At 46.4% G+C, this 17,152-nt stretch overlaps 1 protein-coding gene across 1 annotated transcript; it reads left to right on the forward strand.

Moving 5' to 3' along the window:
* Positions 1 to 2,022: 2,022 nt before the first annotated feature.
* On the forward strand, positions 2,023 to 12,722 carry ARPP19 (cAMP regulated phosphoprotein 19). Its single transcript, XM_069982692.1, has 3 exons — positions 2,023 to 2,172; positions 10,043 to 10,165; positions 10,968 to 12,722. The coding sequence occupies exons 1-3, from the start codon at positions 2,113 to 2,115 to the stop codon at positions 11,139 to 11,141; spliced, it is 357 nt and encodes a 118-aa protein (XP_069838793.1). The 5' UTR covers positions 2,023 to 2,112; the 3' UTR covers positions 11,142 to 12,722.
* The last annotated feature ends 4,430 nt before the right edge of the window (positions 12,723 to 17,152 follow it).

Raw genomic sequence — 17,152 nt, forward strand, 5'->3', positions numbered from 1 at the left:
GCATTTGATTAGCACTGGCTGCTGAAGTTGGCTGCAGCCCTAGGGAGTCTATAGGCTGTGGGAGAAATGTAGCAACCAATCAGATTCCACCTTTCATTTTCCTTAGAGTCTGTAAGGAATGAAAAGTGGAATCTGATTGGTTGTTAGGGGCAACTGAGCCTGTTTCACTTTACACCATGTTTGATAAATCTTCCCCTGTATATTTTTCCAGCGGCTCTCGGGCCTGCATCCATACTCCAGATGCCGAGGGAACGCCATGCGGCTCATCACTAGTCTCTAGATAACAAAAGTTTTGTTTTGTCACAGGCTCATTGATCTTGCACCTATATTTTGGCATAATTTGCACCATTTTTCACGCTCATGTTTTTTTTATTTGATATATTATTCCTCTGCGTCTTGCTCACCAGATTGTGGGGTAGTGGCTTAACAAAGTAATGGAGCAATAACACGTTCCATGAATACAGTCCATGCACGGAAGATGTGCTCCAAAAATGTTTTAACTGTTCACGCTACTGTACTGATACAGCTGTGTGACTGTATCAGTACAGTAGCACAAACATTTAAAGTGATACTATCACCCCCCCCCTTACTCTATGTGCGGTTCTCCACACCATCCACAAGCTTAGATGTCTTCTTTCTGCTGTAAAATCACTTCATTTTATCAGTTAACAGTGTCAACTAGGTGGGGCTTCACAGCAGGTGGGCCAGGAGATGGAGCCCAGCTGTTGTGAGGCCGTGCCTAGTTGACACTGTTAACCGATGAAATGAAGCGAGAGTAAGGGGGGGTGACAGTATCACGTTAAACTGTTTTGAGCTCCCAGCATAACGATACATGATGTCCGGAGGTTTGTGAATCCATTCCGTAGCACATCTTCAATGCATGGACGGTATTTAGAGAACGTGTAAATACCCCTAAGCTTTTTAGATGGACTAACATTATATATAGAGAGAGAGAGAGAGAGATGAGATTACACAAACTATAGTAATTAGAAACAGAACCGTCACAGCAGGAATACCTTCCTATGGAACACACTCTTTTCCAACTTAGGGCGGGTTCAGACTACGGAATTCTTGTGGATAAATTCTGCGGAATTCCGTCGCCTGTACGCGTGCATGGCCGCGTCACTTCTTTCGGCGTAATGCAGAATCAGCCGGCCCATAGAATGGTGTCTATGGAGCCGGCGGAAAAGCATGTGGCCGTGCGCGCGTACAGGCGACGGAATTCTGCAGAATTTATCCGCGAGAATTCCTCAGTGTGAACCCGCCCTTACAGGGAGTGAATCTTTGCTGGCAGATGGAACAGGTGTTTAGCTATGTGGGGTGCTCAGCTACTAGTGTACAGTCTCTCAATTCGTAATATCATATAAAAGAAAATTAGCGGCACTCACCACCTTGCAGCAGTTCCATCGTTCCTTTATTGGAAAAAACAAGACATATTATCGCAGGTGAGACGTCTGGCGTTTCACCTGTGATAATATGTCTTGTTTTTTTCAATAAAAGAACGATGGAACTGCTGCAAGGTGGTGAGTGCCGCTAATTTTCTTTTATATATTAGAACTTACAGAAAGTTCCGGTACGTTCCATCTACTCCAACCACCAAAGTGTAATGCTGAACTTACTGTAAATCCACTCATCCTTCTGTATACACATATCCAGCACACTATCACACCCACCTGCAGACATTAGTAATAACTGGATCACAAATTACATCTTTGTTCTCCTGTTTTTGCTGCTAAAATGATTCTCCAACCCCAGTGTTTGGCCACAGGCACACAATGCAGATACAAGTGCTCCGTAGTCATCTGTATATAAGCAGCTCTTTCCGGCTGGGGGACATTTCATACATTTCATACATGATCACAATCTCGCACGTCACAACACAACTCATTTTCATAGCGGATGTAAAAAGAAACTACATCTCCCACAATGCCTTGCTGTAGACGACACCACGCAGCGGAGCACGATGGACGCTTGAAGAGGATTCCCTGCTCGTCTTTACGTCGCTAACACGCGAGAGTGACGCATTTAGCGTAGCGGCCATCTTTGAGTAGGAGGAGCCTGGAGGCTGCTTGGTGTCAGACGGTGCTCTGAGGCCGCCGTATCTCCACCGACATGTCCGCGGATAACCAGGAGACCAAAGCACAGGAGGAAAACTCATCTGACGAACAAAAGGTAATGTTGGCGGGACACGGCGGTCAGTACCGGGGCGGCTCGGTGAGGAGTATAAGCTCGGAGGGGCGCGGGAGGATGAGTCATATGAAGTGGGCTCCGAACCCATAGTAACTGGATTCCCGGCATCTGCATCTCCAGGGAATGTGGCGGCACTGATGAGATCCCCCCCCCCTGCCCTGATTGGTACAGGCCGCTCCTGACCGCACTGTGTAGGCTCAGCGCCTTGGAGGCGAGACCACGCGTGGCTGAGGGGTGGCATGTGCGTCCTCCACGGGTGACGGTGAGCGGGGATAGTGTAGTAGCTGGGCCCGGGGTGTGTGCACTCCTCTGCCGCAGCCGGGGGAGGCCATTCCCGGCGGGATCAGGGTGACTTCCTGGCTGATCCGTGTAGTGGCTGCGGCCCCACCTATGTGCGATCTTCATGAGGATACATGTTACCCTGCAGCCTCACCCTGCTCCTTATTGTAGGTTTGGGCTGTGACAGTGCCTTGGCTCACTCACCATATAATAGAGGCTTCTTGGCTCCACACCTGATGACCTCAATCTCTCTCCCCTGTAAGTGTCATGGAGCTGTGTGTGCAGGCTATTGTTCTCTGGATGCAGCCCTTCCCCTCAGTGTACACACATATGTCACCTGGGGATAATTGTGTGACACATCTGGTGCCATCTATAGCGGGCACTGCCTGGTACCAACTGACGGCCCCACTCAGCCAATCAGTGATGGAGGCGGGACACCTCTGCAGTTACTAATTGGCTGAGCAGGTGGGTCCTGTGGCGCTGTGATCACACAGGAAGCCTGGAGATACAGGAGACCAGTGGGGCACCAGGACAGGTAAGTATAAATTATGTGCCAACCACAGTTTGCCTGGAGTACCCCTTTAAGGTGGATCTGCAAGCAGGCTGTTAAAGTTCTCAGAGGCTGTTCCCCAGGGCTAGCTGGCTCCTCTTCTTGGGAACTCTCCCAAGGCACTTGAGCCTCATTTACATATTAGCAGGCAGCTGACAGGTCCACCTTAGGCCTTAAACCTTTGGCTCTAAGGCTCCTATTAGACGGCCCAATCATAAACTGTAAATGAGAGCTGATCTGCTAGATTAGATGGGCCAACTATTGGGCAGCAAGGACTGCACGGACATGGTTAACGATGTCCGTGCAGCCCTTCCTTTTAGTATAAAGTATTAAAGTGACTGTACCACCAGGCCCATGCTGAAGCTTTGGAGGTGGGCCAACCCACCCTTAGTGGGAAGAAACCCCAGCCCCTCCATGACGTGACTCCATTAGAATCAATGGAACCCTATCATAGAGGGGCAGGGGTTTCCTCCCACTAAGGGTGGGTCGGCCCGCCTCCAGTGCTTCAGCCTGGGCCTGGTGGTAAAGTCACTTTAACTCGCCTTACCACGTTCCCTGGTGTTCTCAGGCCTTCCCCAGTGTCCTTGGAGGCCTTCCCCAGTGTTTGCGGCTCTGCCTTCTCTGCACTGACAGGCTGCTCAGCCAATCACTGGCCGCGGCCTGTCTCTGCCTGTGATTGGCTGAGCTTGAGAAATCACATTTATTTACTTTTTGTTGCTTTTTGAATCAATTTTTGGCTTTGGTGACTAGACCCTCCCTCCCCCCAGCTTGTGTTCTCTGAGGTGCAGACAGTGTCTTGCATATGTTACATGCACCGGAATTCTGCCATATGATTGATAATCAAGCTCCATTTATGTGTTTCATTGGTTACAGGATACAGAGCTCATGTAGTCTGATTCTGCAGCTGGGCTGTAATTCACTACCTCCCCCTCTTCTCCATAATACAGAACTGCAGACTAGGAGCTGTATATACAGAACTGCAGACCAGTGACAGGGCAGCATAGGAGCTGTATATACAGAACTGCACACCAGTGACAGGGCAGCATAGGAGCTGTATATACAGAACTGCACACCAGTGACAGGGCAGCATAGGAGCTGTATATACAGAACTGCACACCAGTGACAGGGCAGCATAGGAGCTGTATATACAGAACTGCACACCAGTGACAGGGCAGCATAGGAGCTGTATATACAGAACTGCACACCAGTGACAGGGCAGCATAGGAGCTGTATATACAGAACTGCACACCAGTGACAGGGCAGCATAGGAGCTGTATATACAGAACTGCACACCAGTGACAGGGCAGCATAGGAGCTGTATATACAGAACTGCACACCAGTGACAGGGCAGCATAGGAGCTGTATATACAGAACTGCACACCAGTGACAGGGCAGCATAGGAGCTGTATATACAGAACTGCACACCAGTGACAGGGCAGCATAGGAGCTGTATATACAGAACTGCACACCAGTGACAGGGCAGCATAGGAGCTGTATATACAGAACTGCACACCAGTGACAGGGCAGCATAGGAGCTGTATATACAGAACTGCAGACCAGTGACAGGGCAGCATAGGAGCTGTATATACAGAACTGCAGACCAGTGACAGGGCAGCATAGGAGCTGTATATACAGAACTGCAGACCAGTGACAGGGCAGCATAGGAGCTGTATACACATAACTGCAGACCACAGACAGGGCAGCATAGGAGCTGTATACACATAACTGCAGACCAGTGGCAGGGCAGAATAGGAGCTGTATACACAGTATTGCAGACCAGTGACAGGGCAGCATAGGAGCTGTATATACAGAACTGCAGACCAGTGACAGGGCAGCATAGGAGCTGTATATACAGAACTGCAGACCAGTGACAGGGCAGAATAGGAGCTGTATACACATAACTGCAGACCAGTGACAGGGCAGAATAGGAGCTGTATACACATAACTGTAGACCAGTGACAGGGCAGAATAGGAGCTGTATACACATAACTGCAGACCAGAGACAGGGCAGAATAGAAGCTGTATATACAGAACTGCAGACCAGAGACAGGGCAGAATAGGAGCTGTATATACAGAACTGCAGACCAGAGACAGGGCAGAATAGGAGCTGTATATACAGAACTGCAGACCAGAGACAGGGCAGCATAGGAGCTGTATATACAGGACTGCAGAATAGGAGCTGTATATACAGAACTGTAGAGCTTTAATCAAAACTTTCTAAAGCTTCTTTGTGCTCCACACATGAACTGGAAATGAGCCATGATGTCTCTGGAGGAAGTGACCATGTTTTTATGAAGCGCTGGATAACCCCTTTAATTGTAGACATATGTAACTGTATGTAATGCAGAAATTAACCTAAAAACAGGTCCTGCTCAGCCAATCAGTGTGCTGACTCGCCGCATCCACTGATTGGTTGAGCGGGATGGCCATGTCCCAGGAGTGTGGGCGGGTAAAGTATTAGCTTGTTTAAAGACTGGCAGCTGATGGGTTAAGTAGGCAGTGGCTACATTCTTGCAGCAGAATAAAAATCTGCTGAAAGAATGCAGAGCCTAATGGTGCGTTTACTAAGAGATTTATTTGACAGATCTTTGAAGCCAAAGCCAGGATCAGACTATAAACAGAGAACAGGCCATAAACAAAAGACTTGAGATTTCTCCTCTTTTTCACATCCATTCCTGTCTTTGGCTTAAAAATATCTGTCAGATAAATCTCTGTGTAAACGCACCATTAGCCTATGACAATACTGAGTATCGCAGCGGATTTCCTAATAGTGAAAAAATGGTGTGGCACTTCTCTACTGTAGGTGGACTTCCCAGGAGTTGGACTACCATTAAAATCATTGTTAGTTTCCCCCAAAATTTACACTAACATTTAACCCCACAAACTGGTCCTGAGAGCTGTATCACAGAGTCACTGTCACCCACCTTTAAACGGGTATTCCGCTAAAAGTTTTAATATATTGCTAACCTTGGGGAGGGCATAACATAAGCAACAGCCCACTCTTATGTTTCTGAGCTTCCCCAATGTAGTGTGACTGATCCCGTCGCCACTTCTGAGACAGACTTGTCTGGCAGTGATAGCCCACTCAGCCAATTGTTGACTAAGACGGGACAGCGCCGCGGCCACTAGTGAAGCCGAATCATCTACAAAACCTGTTTAACATTACTGGGAAGCACTGTGATATCTTCTGAAGAGCATTAAGTAGTGGATACAGCCTACAAAAATGACTCTGCAGTAATGTAAAACTAGTCTGTTGTCCTACATTGTACAGGAGCTGACTGTGAAAATATGTGCCAGTCATTGCTGTGCCTAGCACTTGGAAGGCTCCTCCAGCTGGCTCTTGTAAAGAGTATGAATAACATAGAAGCTTGGTAAGAACTGAAAGACTTAAAGGGAACCAATCACTTAAAACAGCTATAACGCTGTGGAAATGTGCTGTAGCAGCACCCAGCACACTTCCCAAACCTACTTCTACACCCCCCTTCCCTGGAGTGTACAGTCCGAAAACTTACTTTATAAAGTTGGCGCCCTGTATGGAAATTACCCCTAAGTAGTCGATGTGGCGATGTCACAGAGAGGCGTGCTGTCCCTAACGTCAGCACGCCTCCATTCTTTCTGTGCCGCTCATGCACAGTACAGCGGGTCCGGTCCGCGCTGTACTGCGCAGGTGCAAAATGAGTTTGAGGCTTTCTGCACCTGCACAGTACGGCGCGGACCGGACCCGCTGTACTGCGCATGAGCGGCACAGAAAGAATGTAGGCGTGCTGACGTTAGGGACAGCGTGCCTCTCGGTGACATTGCCACAATTATGCAGGCTAGTCACGACAAGAGGGGCGTGATTACTGCTCCGGAACGCCCAGGGACCTTGACTACTTGCCGCAGATCACCGCCCACCGTGACTACTTGGGGGTAATTTACATACAGGTCACCAACTTTATAAAGTAAGTTTTCGGGCTGTACACTCCAGGGACGGGGGGTGTAGAAGCAGGTTTGGGAAGTGTGGTGCTACAGCACATTCCCATAGCCGTTTTTTTTAAGTGATTGGTTTTTAAGTGACTTGTTTTTATGTTGAACATATTTTTAAAGAATTTTTGGTGTGTCCCCCCCCCCCCCCCTAATTTTACAATTTTTCTGTCTATATTATAAAATAATCCCGACATCTTGCAGTTTTTATTCTCACCACTGGGGCTAATACTAAGCTAAGACTTCCTGTTTTATCTGTAGTGATAAGGGAAGACTGCTGAAAAGTGATTACAGCATTGCAGTAACATGTGACACCACTATAAAGAGGAGACAATGGAAGCTCCCTATAAAATAACCTTTTCAAAGGTCACAGAGTGTAATGTTTCACATTCATCTCAAGGGGACAGACTGTCTATTGTCTATGTCAATGAGTCTTGCTGTTAAACATGTCACTAATTGCTGTTAAAAACAGCTCAAGCAAGATGGCGACCCCCATAACAATGTACGAATGTTGAAATAATCAAAAGTAACAGTCAAGAAATAGAAACAGATTAGAATGAAAGAACACGTTTTAGCATCTGACATAAAATCTAGGTGAAACATTCCCTTTAAATGGCTTTCAAACTAGTTAAAAAAAATAAATCAATAAAGATGAGGACAAATGGTTGTCTTAGAGGTTGAGAGATGGTTAAGTTCTCATCCATGTGTGGAATCAAGAAACCCCTTTAGGGTGCCTTCACACCTACCGGATCCACAGCGTGTCTCACTTCTGCGGATTCGTAGCGAGAACCGCTGCGGATCCGGTACCATTCACCCCTATGATGGCACATACTCGCAGCGGGATTGACATCCCGCTGTGAATATGTGCTTTAATCCCCGCTGTCCGCAGCCCCGCCATTGCATCCCCCCATCCCCGGCCGCATGCCCCCATCCCCGGCCGCATCCTGCGGCTCGCCGCCTGCATCCCCCATCCCCGGCCCCATCCCCCCCCATCCCTGGCTGCATCCTGGTAATGTATGCTCTCGGCGGCGCGGCTGCAGTGAGGCTCCTGGCTCCGGTCCCGCTCAGCTGATCTGAGTGGGACCGGAGCCGTCAGCCTCACTGCAGCCGTGCCACCAAGCAGGTACTGTATTCTCTCGGTGGCGGGATGCAGTCTGCTGGATGCGGCCGGGGATGGGGGCTGCGGAAAGCGGGGGGTTAAAGCACATATTCACAGCGGGATCTCAATCCCGCTGCGAGTATGTGCTATCATAGGGGTGAATTGATACTGGATCCGCAGCTGATCTCGCTGCGAATCCGCAGAAGTGAGATCCGCTGCGGATCCGGTAGGTGTGAAGGCACCCTTAAAGGGAACCAATCAGCACAATTTTGCTGATATGGTCCCCTGGTGCACAGCATACCTCTGGTGTGCAGCTCCCTGAAGCTACCAGCCACGCCTGCAGCTTTGCAGTAGGGAAAAAGTAGGTGCGACAAATGGTCATCTGGTCATGGAGCTGCCTGTGACTAGTGACGGCTCTGAGTTTGTCAGGCAGAGAGGCCACTAACCATCTCTCTGTCAATTACCTGACAAGCATAGAGCCGTGACCTGGGGTCTTCACGTCTCAGCAGCGGATTCTATGCTGCAAAATCCGCTGTGGATCCTATGCCTTTTACTTTCTATGAGGATAAATACTCGCAGCGGGATTTACATCCCACTGGAAGTATGTACGTGAAAGCGCCATTAACACCGCCCCCACCCCCGGCTGGACGTCCTGCTCAGCCAATCAGTGCACTGCCCCGCTGCAGCCACTGATTGGCTGAGCAGGACGTCCAGCCGGGGGTGGGGGCGGTGTTAATGGCGCTTTCACGTACATACTCCCAGGGGGATGTAAATCCCGCTGCGAGTGTTTATCCTCATAGAAAGTAAAAGGCATAGGATCCACAGCGGATTTCGCTGCGACTTTGCAGCATAGAATCCGCTGCTGAACCGTCCGTGTGAATTTACCCTTAGTAAAAGCAAAAAAGACTAAATGCAGGAGTCTGCTCTGGAGTTTTGCAGTCCCGGACTACCACTCTCTACAACTGTGATATGTCTATAATATGGCTCAGAAATTTGAACAGGCTTTTCAGCTGTTTAAAAAAGAAATATTTGCGGACCTAAGTCTTGGAAAATAAATGTATACATCTTAGTTTGCGTCACACCCTAACAATAATTAGAGGCCTGTATAAAACCTCTAAATCAGCTGGCTCAGCATGCCACTTGTGGCAGATTTATATAGACTCCATATCTTCTTACAACAGGTTGTAAATCAGCACTTCAGCTAAGTCTCACAGAACCCTGATGTCTTCATATTGAGTTATCCCTCTGTCACATCTGCTGTCCCAGTCATATATCTGTTTGTTCAATTAGACACCCTGTACCTTTCATATATCCAGCTGTGCTTCCAGAATGTGGATAAGTGCTCTTATTCTCTGGTACAGAGAGGCTTTTCCAAGCTCCTGAGTAGATGGAAGCTGGACTGCTTCCTCTCTCCTCCTCTCTGCTTGATTTACTCCTGGAGTCCCAGCAGGGTCAGGTATGGGAGGGGAAGAGTAAGAAGGTGTTGCAACTTGCTCCACCTCAGGAGCTCAGGAAAGCCTCTTTGACTCTTTTTACTATAAAATAAAATAATTTTCTATGTTCAAGCACAGACAGATATATGAAAGGTACCACGTGTCTCCCTGGTCTAATAGTGTCAACAGTTCAGGATGTGGATAGCAGCTGACAGGTCCACTTTAGGCCTCAATCATTGCATATAAAGAAACAAAGAGGGAGGAGCTTGGTGGGGAGAATCTTGGAGATGCTGGGAGAGATTTTTGGAGATGGTGATGTTATTGTGTAGCTCATTGGTCTATTCTGTGTGGCCTATTCTTTGTGGCCTATCTCCTGTCTACTTATGAGAGCAAGAAACCCATCATACTGCTAGAATATTGCTGCAAAGAAAATGTTAGGGTATTCAGTAAAAACTGAGCACTTGGTATAGGCTGTAAGGATGTCCAGTACATTGTATGTATTTCACTTGCTTTCCTTTCCTTTTAAAGGAGATGGATGATAAGGTGATTAGCCCAGAAAAAGCCGAAGAGGCAAAATTAAAAGCACGGTATCCTCATCTGGGCCCTAAACCAGGAGGGTCAGACTTCTTGAGAAAACGGCTACAGAAAGGGGTAAGTTATCATGAATTAAATATTTTCTTTGTGCCATTGTACACAAGTTCCACAGTTAGATATTGCTGGCCCATTTTAGGGTAATATGGAGACATCTCAGACAAAACCTATTAGGTTTGGACAAATCCAAAGTTGCTGTAAACTTGCTTATCTGTACCTCTCAATACTTTACAGAAACACTCATGCTGTCTTATCCATAATGGGCCCATCCTTTAGATCCATGTTATGGAGGTATGCCATTATATTTGTGTGAGCCCTGCCTCAGGGAGCCAGATCGCCTAATTAAGGGGACGTTCAAACGTTCTGTCCATGCATGGAAGATGTGCTACATACAAGAATCACAGAATTCCCAACATCATCATTCATGATGATGCCGGGAGCGCAGAATTAGTTTAAATGTTTGCACCACTGTACTGACACAGCCGTGGGACTGGTTCAGTACAATAATGCAAAGATTTAAACTGATTCACAATGCAGGCAGCTCTGTATTCCGTTCTGCATCACATTGAATATATTTACAGATGGCGCACGGAATGCGTTAATGCCTCCTAAGATGTTTATTGACTCCATAATCTGGATTGCAAAAAGTTTTGTCTTCTCAATTATGGTTTCTGCTTGGGTCAGATTACTTTTTTTTTTTTTCCTTATGCTTTTCCTTCATAATGCTATGCTTTGCTAAATGTTAAATTGTATGAAGCAGCCCAGGGGTGGAAAGTTCAGAGTAGTGATTTTGCCATGTTTCTTGTCCTTGCAGTTTAAGGGTTAAATGACACCTTGCCTTTTTGTCATTTTCTTTTGGTAGCAAAAGTATTTTGACTCTGGAGACTACAACATGGCTAAAGCAAAGATGAAGAACAAGCCACTTCCTGCTGCTGCTGCTCCGGACAAGACAGAAGTCACAGGAGATCATATCCCTACTCCGCAAGACCTTCCTCAGAGGAAACCTTCTCTAGTGGCCAGCAAGCTGGCTGGTTGATGAGCCAGCCCGAGTGCATGAACACCACCTCATTTCCATCTCTCTTCCTTTCTAAACCTTCTGTTTTCTCTGCTGCTCCTCCCCGTACACTAATAGTCAGTCCGGCAGCTTAACAGGCAATAGTAGTGCAAGCTGCTGCCTTGAGTGTGAAATTCTGTAGTTTCAGATTAGTTGTTTCAAACGATAAACCGATGCACTGATAAACAGATGTTTTGGTATAGCAATGTAAAGTCATTTACTTGAAATCAAGACAAATGTACATAATGCCTATTTCCTAGTGGTAGGACAGGTGTGAACAATGGACACTTGAGTTTTACCATTTTTAATGTCTGCTTTTTTTTTCCTCTTTACCTTCTGATCTTCATACTGTATTAAGTTTTGTATTTAAGATTTTTTTTTTTTTTTTTCGTTTGTTTTGAAGGTTAAGACCACAAATTTCTGTTTTGAGAGGGAGTAAAGCAAAACTGTCAAATCAGACTGGGTTCTCAAAGGTTTTTCTCACTCTGCCCTTTTAACTTGAATGGCCTTAAACCTTTCTCAGCTTTAACGATAGGATTTGACTTGGGCAATATTTGCTCACACTGCTGTAACCTTTCGTGAACCTAGTACACTATGAAAGTGACCCCTATTTGAAGCTGGCGTTTTTTTCCTGGGTAGTAGCATAGATCCTTCTGTTGAAGACTTGGATGAAGTGCGCATGTGCATAGACTGTTGAATTCACTTCTGTGCCATTTTGTAAATACAATAGTTTTGCACAACCTTTTTGCAAAGTGTACTAATTTTTACAGTTTACAATATTGATGTGTAAATCTGTAGCACATTTTAGCTCCTTTTAAATTCCCAGCAGCTGTTTTCTGTTTCCAGGCTCATCTTAATCGTCCTAAATTCATGTCTTCTGCGTGAATTTATGCATGATTTTGTTTTAGACGCAAACAACCTTCCATGAAATTCGTCTTAGGCAAATTATAAAAAAAACTCCTGCCTTGGTTGCTGTACGTTCACCTAACAGGAGGGGAGGTGGCTATCCTCTCCCCACATCTGGCCGACATTTCTAGACATGTCAGAGTGATTTGCATGCCAGGATTGCATGTAAAGAGCTCCCTTACCATGGATCTGCATGTCACTGTTGTGATCCACATGCATCTATCTGTGGCCAGTTAGGGGTGACCATCATTACTGTAGGTATTGGTAAACTACAGCTTCTTAGGAGGAGCAACTGATAAGAATACGGACGTTCATCCTGCAGTAGGCATGTGTCCCAGTGACATACATTGCCTCATATAAAGCTTATTTCAGGGTTGTGACCTACATATGAAATAGTCTATGTGAATATACTTTTGGGGCACACATAATGGAAAAAAATTGGTAGAATAAAAACAGTAATTTATGAAGTAGAATTCTACAGTTTGTTACTCTGCTAAACCCTTGAGGTGTATAATATTACTGTGCTTATTGATGTCCTGCAGTTGTTAACTGGTATCGACATTTACAAGTAGTTTAATGTTGCATAAAGCCTCCAATAATGCTGGATATACTGAACATTTATGAATATTGTTAATAAAGATTGCAACTGTATGTGTAGCCTCTTGTTTGCTTGTATTCTGCTTTGTGTGTTTTTAGGATTTATGCTTTCATGTGTTAACATTTCTGTTATTGGTGTTGCGATACACTGAACCATCTGCATGTAACTCCCAGGTTGCTGGAGAAGGCTGTATCCATGTTTTCTAGGCAGCCCTAGTGCTGCATCCATCTTCTTCAGCCACTGGGAGTCAAATTCAGCATTTTGTGAAACTGAACTTACTGTGGTTTCGCTCATAGTGGTTTCTTTACACTGAAACATAAATGCCAAAATACTGCATGATGGGGAACATGCAATCCCACAGCTGGGCATTATATCCATTTATGCAGGAGAATCTGCCTGGTATTTTTAGCTTCATGAGTGTGAAGGAGACAATTGGTAGGCTGGCTTTCATTTTTGTTTTTTTTTGCATTGGGTAGAAAAGAGGATTATTTATTTTCCCTAATGAAAGAAAAAAAAAAAACAGCCCATCCCAGCAAGCTTTTATTACTGACCTAACGAGAAATTATAAACAAGACTAAAACAGACAAATGAGCGAGGTACCTAGGTGTGTTCTGCTATGTTGAGTGTTTACCAAGAAGCAGGCACTCCTAAATTTATAGTACAGGACATTTAATACACCAACTATGGAGAAGCTGTGTGACCCTATAAGATAAATTTTTCGTGCCGTCATGCAATGTTTTGTTTTCTGTTTGTGCTTTTGTTCTCTTTTAAACATCTTAAAATTATGCCATGCATTTTGAAAGCATAAGTGAATCAGCCTCAGCATTTTAATGAAAGTCCAGTGAAAATTTTTATTAAAATATTGTATTGCCCCCCAAAACTTATACAAATCAACAATATATGCTTATTACAGTAAATGCACATAAAGGGCTTTTTCCCTTTACTTACTACTGCATCAAGGCTTCCCTTCCTGGATAAAATAGTGATGTCACGACCCGACTCCCAGAGCTGTGCGTGCTGTGGCTGCTGGAGAGGATGATGGCAGAGGGATGCTCAGTGTCCCTCCAGTGCCCTTTGTCCCTCAGTGTCGCCCTTCCATCATCCTCTCGAGCAGCCACAGCCCGCACAGCTTTGGGAGTCAGCTCGTGACATCACCATTTTATCCAGGAAGTGTGCCTTGATGCAGTAGTAAGTGCAGTCAACTGCAGTGGTACCATAACATAAGAACAGTCTAAAGGTTGAACAGTCATTGAATACACAGTCTTCATCTTACAGATGCAGCTATGCACATCGTTTAGACTGACTAAATGTAGTTGGAGACATGGAACAAAAGTGTTTTTCTGTGCAGAGGAACCAAACTACTATATGGTGCCAGAGAGGGTGTCTAACTACTGTATGGAGGCACAAAGAGGCTCAACTACTATATGGGGGCACTGCAAGGACTAACTACATTATGGGGCATGAAGAGGGCCTTAGGTCTATAGGGGACAGAGATGGGCCTTACTACCATAGAGGTGTTTTAGTTATTATGTGGGACACAGAAGGGGTATATATACTTTAAGGCCACAAATGTGGGACTATTTACTTTACAAGTGCACAGAGGTGGCCTTTGTATTATATATGGGCGCAGAGGGCCCTAATTACTATTAGAGGGCTAAAATTGGACGTAAATATTACATGGGGTACGCTATGCGCAGTTGGGACATGTTGACACACTTTATTTTACCATTAAACAATGGACTTATTGCAGTTTAAAATAAAGTGATGTTCATCTTGCCGATACTGCTGTATCCGCCTGGTGAACATCTCCGACATCGGCTGTTGTTTGACACGGCCTGGTCAGACAACAACCGATGTTTTCACTGTGTATGAACATGGCCTTACTATGTGGATCAATACAAATGGGGAGCTTTTACAGAGGTGTGGATGGCGCTGGAGTCATGAACCTAAACGATTCTGTGGAGACGAGTTGTCACCAGGAGACGCCTACATGATGTCCCAGGTCAATTGAGAAGAAAAAGAAAGGTGACTGGTCAGAGAAGATTTTCCCCCTGGGAATCACTGGATTTTACTGCACTGCTGGCCAGAGAGGACTCCAACACAGCCGATGACTGGTTTGCGGAGTAGGTGGAGTAGGTTTCTGCCTAGCGGGACCTCTCCCTGAGGTCAACCAGCATCCTTTTGAATGCACTTACTAGGCATGTGCTCCCGCTGGCCAGAAACGCTGATTGTTATGAAAAAAAAATCGTTAATCGTATGATCGGGCCAATTATCGTTTCGTGTAAACCCAGCATTAGGGTGCATTTACACAAAGATTATCTGTCAAAGATTTGAAGCCAAAGCCAGGAATGGATTTGAAAAGAGGAGAAATCTCAGGCTTTCCTTTATGACCGTATCTCTTTTTACAGTCTGTTTCTGGCTTTGGCTTTAAATCTTTGACAGATAATCTGTCAGATAATCTTTTTTTTTTTCTTTTTTTAATTCTCTATTTTATTCTTTTTTTCAATTTATATAACAAAACATGCAGCAACGTGCCGCAGTCACAAAATGCACTGACATAGAAACATATCCTTATTGCATAGACATATTTTACAACAGAAGTTAGAAATAAAGCTGTAACAAATACCAAGGCAATCCGCAGATCCCGATGGGTGGGTAGGCATAATGCAAACCAACTAGGGAGTGAGCTAACGCTCAAACAACAACCAGAGAGAAGAACAAAGAAAAGGACACAGAAAAGCTACCAGAGGGAGGTGAGGGGAAGATGGGGAGGAGTGGGGGGGACCATTCCTCACTCAGGAGTCAGGAGGGACCGAAATTCGGTCGATTCGGTAAATTGCTCCCAATGAAACCACGTCCAGAAGAAACGAGAGTTGCTGTCATGCAGTTGCGCAGTGAGGTCCTCCATGCGCTTGATATCCTCCAGTTTACGGAGCCACATGGAAATACTCGGGGGATCGGGTTGACGCCACAGCGCGGGGATACAGGCATGGGCGGCGTTGACCAGGTGACGGAGCACAGAGCGTCGGTAGGACTTCAGAGGGATGTCCGACAGATGCAGGAGGAAGAGTGATGGGGAGAAAGGAAGCTGATAGTCAGTGAAAGTAGAGGAAATGCGCCATACTTCCCTCCAAAAAGGGACCAGCTTAAGGCAGCTCCAGAAGGTGTGAAGGGACCCCTCCCCACCGCAGTTCCTCCAGCAAAGTGGTGAGACCTCCGGGAAAATCCGATGGAGTCGGGTAGGCACTCGATACCAACGAGAGAGTAGTTTGTATCCGGCCTCCTGGAGACCAGAGGCAATGGAAGTTGAGTGTGTACATGTGAAGACACGCTCCACCTGCGCTGCAGAAAACGTAATGTTGAGGTCCTCTTCCCAAGCGTTGAGAAAGGGTGGCGGAGGCTGTTCCGGAGGCGAACCCAACATGGCGTATAGAAGAAAGAAAGTGTGGCGGGAAGGGCTGGAGCCCAGACAGAGAGATTCAAACTGGGTATGTGGCCGTGCGAAGCAGGAGGGGTTGGGGAGGGAATGAAGGAAGTGGTGTAGCTGCAATGCCCGCCAGAATCCCAAAGGTGAAGGGTCCGCAAGGTCATTGAGCGAAGACAAAGACAGCCAATTCAAGCCTGAGAGGAAAGAGGCTGTGCGGAAATTACCTGTACGGGACCAAGTGCGGAACACTGGATCTTCCATGCCGGGCAAAAAAGAGGGGTTGCCCAAGACTGAAAATAGAGGAGAGGGGTGTGGAGCCAGGAAGCCAGAAGAGAGTTGTTTTTGGCATATCTTCAGGGTCGGAGCAATAGTAGGGTGTTGGGCAATTCGGCGACAGGCATCCGGTAGCCACGGGGCTGCCTGCAGCGAGAAGGGGGACAATTCCATTTCGAGGCCTACCCACAGTTTCGTCTGGGTGTGACGGTGCCAGTCTACCACTCTCGAAAGGTGGGCGGCGACATAATAGTGGTAGAGGTTGGGAAGCCCTAGGCCACCTCTCGATTTTGGGCGATATAGGACTGCCTTCGCAAGGCGGGGTTGCTTATGAGCCCAGATGAACCTGGTAAGGATTGGGGAAAGTTGCCTAAAGTAGGACAAGGGCACTGCCACCGGGAGGGCCTGGAAGAGGTACAGGAGGCGAGGCAAGATATTCATTTTAAAGGTAGAGCAGCGCCCAAACCAGGAGAAAGTGCCCTTGTGCCATCTCAGAAAGTCCAGCTCAATTCGTTTCAGCATGGGAGGGAAGTTTGTAGTGAAGATATCAGAGACAAAGGGCGTTAGTTGGACCCCCAGGTAAGTCAGGGAAGACTGGGACCAACGAAAGGGGAAGGCGGACTCCAGGGCGGTCACTATGGGAGAAGGAAGAGAGAGATTAAGGGGCTCGGATTTTTAGTTTATCTTGTAGTTGGACAGGGTTTGGTACCGAGAGAGTTCCGAAAGAAGGTTAGGGAGGGACACAGAAGGACAGGTTAAAAAGAAAAGGAGATCGTCTGCGTACGCCGC

This window comes from Dendropsophus ebraccatus, chromosome 1, assembly GCF_027789765.1.
Source record: "Dendropsophus ebraccatus isolate aDenEbr1 chromosome 1, aDenEbr1.pat, whole genome shotgun sequence".
Classification (NCBI taxonomy): Eukaryota; Metazoa; Chordata; class Amphibia; order Anura; family Hylidae; genus Dendropsophus; species Dendropsophus ebraccatus.

Coding starts and splice junctions, on each gene's coding strand:
- ARPP19 (XM_069982692.1), top strand. CDS start 2,113: ATGTCCGCGGATAACCAGGAGACCAAAGCACAGGAGGAAAACTCATCT. Junction 2,173..10,042: donor ACTCATCTGACGAACAAAAG/GTAATGTTGGCG, acceptor TTCCTTTTAAAG/GAGATGGATGATAAGGTGAT. Junction 10,166..10,967: donor GAAAACGGCTACAGAAAGGG/GTAAGTTATCAT, acceptor TTCTTTTGGTAG/CAAAAGTATTTTGACTCTGG.